The following is a 6967-nucleotide window of genomic DNA, read 5'->3' as shown; positions in this document are numbered from 1 at the left end:
CCTTACACAAGGACACTACGTTCATTGTGAGCAGGCGTGTTTGTTGTGATTTACGCAAATCTGACTGCTTTTTGTTTTTATTGCATAGTGTATTAGCCCCTAATCATGGGCTAATAAAATAGTTTCGGATTTCGAACAAATCGCTTTTCGAACAGCCCCGTGGAACGGATTATGATCGAAAAACCGAGGTATGACAGATGTATACGTTTTTCTTCAGTGTATCGTATCGTAAGCAAATATAACTCATACATTGACTGCATTGTTGAATAATTTATCAAAACATTATTATTGTCTTGAACAATACAATACAATATGTCACAGAAATATCACAGAGGGGGTTTAAGACAGGTCTGGCTCAGGTTTTTCTTCTACATGTCCTATTTGAAGTGCAGCAGAAATTGAACATCATGAGAGAGAGAAAATAAAACATTACATCTGTCAAATAATAACCCAGGATGAGGACAAGACACACACACGTACAGAAAACAAAACCTTGGCCGTTAAAAGCCACATCCCTATAAGTCTCTGCAAAAAGTGTCAAGAGTTACAACTACAGCTACTAATGCTCATAAAATCACCAATATAGCCACACGAGATTATGAAATTCACACAGTTAATTAAAAAAAGGAAAAAAATCATTTATGAGTTAAATACAGTACAAAGATTTGATTTTAGTTACAGTAAACTGTGTTGAAATGTTCCTAAGCACCAGCAGGTTGGCTTGAGTTGTATCGCTGCTTATTCAACATCGTGACGTGACAGTTGAAGGGGCGCAGAGGCAAAGAGGGGTCTAGCACCAAGGGGATTACACTGACCCCTCAGTGCACTTCCCCTATCCACGTCTCCACCGTTCCATATCTTGAAAATACCTTGTCGCCCCATGAATGAGTACCATTTGATATGCAATAAATATGTAGCATATACAGTATAAATAATGTCACAATTTACAATTTTCTCTGCAACCCCCCCACAAAAAAAACAAAAACAAACCTGTCAACAAAAAGAGGTATAAAAGTAGGAAGAAATTCCCAGTGCAGTAATTAAAACGAGAGTGAATCAGGATAGTTCAAGACAGTTTTTTCCCCCCCAACAGCACCAAAAACAAGAGACCCAGGATGACAAATTTGACCATTTGCAAAAATTTGATTCCAAACGAGAACTATTTCAAGTGAACTAGAAAACAGATATACTATGTACATGATATGGTGTGCATAGAGGAATAACAGCATGGGGATGAATCATATTTGAACTCAGATGTTATACAACAGGCCTTTCTCACATTCCAGTTTAGAGAAAACAACCTTCAGCAATTTGTATGTGCACAATGCCACTTGAAGAACTTATGACGAGACAAGAATGTTTCCCTTTGTTCTTTTGACGCCGCTAGTGAGATGTGCTGGTATAATTAGTGGATTTATACATAAGAGAATCATCAAATAAGTTTTGTACTGTAATGGGTGGCCTTCTTGTCTCACAGAGTGTTCTGGTCACTCCGAAAGAAAAAAAAAAAAAAATTGGTGATCCACCCCCTGCTGTACTTCATCGATGCACTCCGTTTTTTATCCCATAGTCATTCACAATGTACAGTTATTTACGTTCATTAAATCTAGAAAACAAACAAACAAATCAAGAACCAAGCAACACAAAGAGGTATAAAACTGGGCTTATGTTCCCATAGCAAACGAAAGAAATATAAAATCCACACCACATTTGCTTTAAGGTGTATCACAGACTAAATTGACCGTTTGATCCCCAACTACGAAGCCATATTAGTTCTCTAACAAACCCGTATCTTAGAGAAATCTTTTTTTTTTTTTTTGTCGTTTGTTTCATTTTTTTTTTTAGTTCAACAAAAGCGTATCCGCATAGTTTTACACTCCAATTACAACTTCTCACAGTTCACAAGGCCAATGTGGTGTATACTTCCAGGCTGGTAGAATTTTTTTTTTTTTTTTTTAAACTGTTCTGACAATGAATACGATTGGAGTAGATAGCACCTCAGAGTTTACAGGCATGAGTAACATGTTCAAGTTTACCTGAAGATCAACACAAACTGGAATCAATATGACGCAAATGTGACAATCAGCTACCTCTCCTGTGTGAAAGCGATTTCCCCTGCTGGTACAATAGAATCACAGCAAATTCATGGACATATAGAATAACTAGAAAGGTGTAGAAAACGGAATTTGCATAAAAGTACCTGAATTGATACATAAAATTGGCTACTTGACGCTTTTGAATCACAGCAGAGTCCGTTCATTGGAAAAAACCTGATTTTCCGTCTTAACAGTGCTTACCTTTGTTTTTTTCCTTCCATGAAATTTACCATTCTAGTCATTCTATTTCAATGCACAAGTCCAATCAGCAGCTGGTATGGGGAAGACAGTGAGCTGTACTTGGATTGGCTGAGTAGCTATACCTTATTGTGTGACGTAAACAACAGAGTAAACGCTGATTGGCTGATTCACAACGTGCTTGCAGGAATCGATTGCCTTCAAGGCAACATTTGTGCTGCCCTTAGTTTTGGTTGTGGCTGAAAAACGCCATGGCGACATCCTCATTTCGATAAGGGTGTCGGAGCCTGAAGTAGGGGAGAAAAAAGGGAAACAGGCTCAGGTGCGGCAATACAACATATTCCACTGAATATGTCAAATCAACGAGTCACTTCACGTTCAACCCGTCACCGAGAACATGGATATCGGTTCATTGCTCGAAGGAACCACAGGGCCCAGGGTGACAGGCGGCATTTTTAGCCACTTTGGCCATGGCTGCTCAGTTACAAAAAAAAATTAAATGGAATTGTGGAATGTTAAATTGAAAGAAAGGTAAACTTTGATGGCCTTGCACAAATAGAGCAGCAATGTATGCAAAATTTGTCAAGTAACGCGTTATCTATCTCTAAACTACAGAAATGCAGGAGTTAAGTCATTGCCTGTATGTGATCTGGAGAAAGCCGAAGTTGCTTTGCTTTGTGATGAGACGATGTATTCTTCAACATGCTAATCTTAATGTTAGTCACAAATCCAGAAAAATCACCAGACTGGGATTAATATGAATGACCAAATATGCAGATCAGCTGCGTGAAGCAGTTCCCCCTACTGGCAAAACAGAATCACAGCAAATTCATGTGCGTATACAATTGAATAAAGACATTGGCGCTGAATGACGGAACACAATATTATGATCAAGTGGATGGCATTGGGAAGCAGTCTCAATCTACAAAAGGGAAAGCTAAAATGAAACTTATTGTTCAATTAATATCATCAAGGTATTTTTTTATTTACTTGTACATGAAACAACACCTCTGTATTTTATTAAATAATACAGAAGTGTAAAATAATAGACACGTAGATCAGTGCTTCTTAACCTGGGTTCGATCGAACCCGAGGGGTTCAGTGAATCGGTCTCAGGGGTTCCGACAGAGCGTCCGCCATTGAGGGTAAGGCGGGTTCAGTGAATCGGTCTCAGGGGTTCGACAGAGCGTCTGCCATTGAGGGTAAGGCAGAGGTCAATTAGTTATGACACGCCTGCTTGGCCATCACTGGCTGGTTCATTTTGTAGACAATTAAAAAAAACGTATTCTTATGTCTTGAAATTTTATTTACTTTTTTCTGTTTTTAATGAATGCGTTTTTTATGTCTCGAATTTGTAAAAACAAAACAAAACATATTTTGATTTTTCAGTAATGAAGGGTTCGGTGAATGTGCATATGAACTGGTTGGGTTTAGTACCTCTAACAAGGTTAAGAACCACTGATCTATAGTATGTGTTTTTAGCCTGAAAAAACGACCATGTATAGCAAGGCGTTTTTAATCACAAAAAAAAAACACTATGTAGGGGAAGGCGTTTGTAACCCCAAAAAACGACCATGTATAGGAAGGCGTTTTTAATCCCAAAAAATGACCACGTATAGCAGGGGTGTCAAACTCATTTTTGTCGCGAGCCAGATTTTAGTTACAGTTTCCCTTGGAGGGCTGTTCTGACTGAAACCTTAAAAAGAAGTCAAGAATAATGGTTTATTCACCTATTATTTAAATTACTGTAATGAGGGGTTTGGTAACACGCAAATGCTTATAGTATCACTCTTATTTATTTATAATGAGAATTTGAAATTTTGGTAGTGATTTTAGCATGCATCATGAAAGTCGACATCTTTGATTTGCTTTCGTGGGCCACATAAAATGATATGGCGTTCCTGATCTGGATCCCGGGCCTTGAGTATGACACCTGTGATGTATAGGAAGGCGTATTTAACCCCAAAAAACGACCATGTGAAGGAAAGCGTTTTTAACCCCAAAAAACGAGACCATGTGTAGAAAGGCGTTTTTACCCGAAAAAACGACCATTTATAGTCAGGCATTTTTAACCAAAAAACCCCGACACTGTACAGGAAGACGTTTTATAGACAACCATGTATAGGAAGGCGTTTTTAGCCGAAAAAAACCGACCATGTATAGTAAGATGTTTTTAGCTGAAAAAAAGAACCATGTATAGTCAGGCGTTTTTAGCTGAAAAAAGCAACCATGTATAGGAAGGCGATTTTTTTAATCGAAAGAAACGACCATGTAGAGTAAGGCATTTTTAGCCGAAAAAAACAACCATGTATAGTAAGGCGATTTTTTTAATCGAAAGAAATGACCATGTATAGTCAGGCGTTTTTAGCTGAAAAAAGCAACCATGTATAGGAAGGCGATTTTTTTAATCGAAAGAAACGACCATGTAGAGTAAGGCGTTTTCAGCCGAAAATTTTAGCCGAAAAAAACGACCATGTACATATAGTAAGGCGTTTTTAGCGGAAAAAAAAACGACCATGTCGAGTAAGGTGTTTTTAGCCGAAAAAAAACGACCATGTATAGTAAGGCGTTTTTAGCTGAAATTTTTAGCCGAAAAAAAACAACCATGGATGGTAAGGCGTTTTTAGCCGAAAAAAACAACCATGTACAGTAAGGCATTTTTAGCAGAAATTTTGAGCCGAAAAAAAACGACCACGTATCGGAAGGCTTTTTCAGCTGAAAAAAAACGACCATGTATAGTAAGGCTTTTGAGCTGAAAACAACGACCATGTATAGTATGGCGTTTTTAGCCGAAAAAAACGACCACGTATCGGAAGGCTTTTTCAGCTGAAAAAAAACGACCATGTATAGTAAGGCGATTTTTTGAATCGGAAAAAAACGACCATGTATAGAATGGCGATTTTTTTAATCGAGAAAAATGACAATGTATAGGAAGGCGTTTTTAGCCGAAAAAAACGACCATGTAGAGTAAGGTGTTTTTAGCCGAAAAAAACAACCATGTAAACAAAGGCATTTTAGCAGAAATTTTTAGCCGAAAAAAACGACCATGTGTAGTAAGGCGTTTTTAGCTGAAAAAAGCAACCATTTATAGGAAGGCGATTTTTTTAATCGAAAGAAACGACCATGTATAGTAAGGCGTTTTTAGCCGAGAAAAACAACCACGTACAGTAAGGCGTTTTTATCTGAATAAAACGACCATGTAGAGTAAGGCGTTTTTAGCCGAAACTTTTAGCCGAAAAAAACGACCATGTATTGTAAGGCGTTTTTAGCCGAAAACAGCGACCATGTATAGTCAGGCGTTTTTGAAAAAAAACCACCATGTATAGTAAGGCGTTTTTAGCCCAAAAACACGACCATGTACAGTAAGGCGTTTTTGGCCCAAAAAAACGACCATGTATAGTAAGGCGTTTTGACCACAAAAAACCAACCATGTATCGTAGTGTACAGGTACACGCGCCAGCTTTCTGTCCAGTCAACGGGGGTTCAAACCCTGCTCAGTGACGTGTAAAAATACAACACCAAACGAAGTTACTTTTTCCTGCAAAACCTCCATAGTGCATGTCAAATACGCCTATAGTGCAGAGCAAATCACAGTCACTGGGGGTGTAGAGGTATACATGCTGGTGTGCGGTCCAGGCAACCCCGGTTCAAACCCCGCTCAGTGATGTGTTAAAATACAACACCAAACATGAAGTTACTTTTTCCTGCAAACCCTCCATAGTGCATGTCAATTACGCCTATAGTGCAGAGCAAATCACAGTCACTGGTGGTGTAGAGGTATACATGCTGGTGTGCGGTCCAGGCAACCCCGGTTCAAACCCCGCTCAGTGATATGTGAAAATACAACACCAAACATGAAGTTACTTTTTCCTGCAAACCCTCCATAGTGCATGTAAAATACGCCTTTTGTGCAGAGCAAATCACAGTCACTGGCCGTGTGGAGGTACACATGCTGGTGTTCGGTCGAGTCAACCCTGGTTCAAACCCCGCTCAGCGATGTGTGAAAATACAACACCAAACACTTGGTTACTTTTTCCTGCAAACCCTCCAGACTGCATGTCAAATACGCCAACAGTGGAGAGCAAGTCACAGTAACTGGTAGTGTTGAGGTATACACGCTGGCCTTCGGTCCAGGTCGACTGGTTCGTGCGTCGAAGGAACAGTGTATAGGTGCAGGTTTCGAACACAGGTCTCGGACTTCCTCTGGAGGGGGCGGGGGGGGTTTCCATGTCAAGCTTTTTTTTAACAACCATTTATGCAAGGTTGGGTTCTAAGGCGTTTTTAGCGAAAAAAACGACCATGTATAGTAAGGCATTTTTAGCTGAAATTTTAAGCCGAAAAAAAACGACCATGTATATTCAGGCGTTTTTAGCCGAAAAAAACGACCATGTATAGTAAGGCATTTTTAGCTGAAATTTTAAGCCGAAAAAAAACGACCATGTATATTCAGGCGTTTTTAGCCGAAAAAAACGACCATGTATAGTAAGGCATTTTTAGCTGAAATTTTAAGCCGAAAAAAAACGACCATGTATATTCAGGCGTTTTTAGCCGAAAAAAACGACCATGTATAGTAAGGCGTTTTTAGCCGAACAAAAACGACCATGTAGACAAAGGTGTTTTTGGCACGAAAAAAACGACATAGTATAGGAAGGCGTTTTTAGCCGAAAAAAACC

At 39.1% G+C, this 6967-nt stretch overlaps 1 protein-coding gene across 1 annotated transcript in view; it reads right to left on the bottom strand.

Annotated features, from left to right (window-relative positions):
- Window positions 1-1084: 1084 nt before the first annotated feature.
- The window catches only part of LOC109508971 (uncharacterized), a 35222-nt gene continuing 29339 nt past the window's right edge, over window positions 1085-6967 (bottom strand). The window contains exon 20 of the mRNA XM_019858920.1: window positions 1085-2581. Within this exon, the coding sequence (XP_019714479.1) occupies window positions 2558-2581 (24 nt within the window). The 3' untranslated portion in view covers window positions 1085-2557. The remainder of the gene's footprint in view (window positions 2582-6967) is intronic.

This window comes from Hippocampus comes, unplaced genomic scaffold (assembly GCF_001891065.2).
Source record: "Hippocampus comes isolate QL1 unplaced genomic scaffold, H_comes_QL1_v1.1 scaffold66, whole genome shotgun sequence".
NCBI lineage: Eukaryota > Metazoa > Chordata > Actinopteri > Syngnathiformes > Syngnathidae > Hippocampus > Hippocampus comes.
Note: the sequence above shows the minus strand (reverse complement) of the source record. Positions and strands in the feature narration are given on the sequence as shown.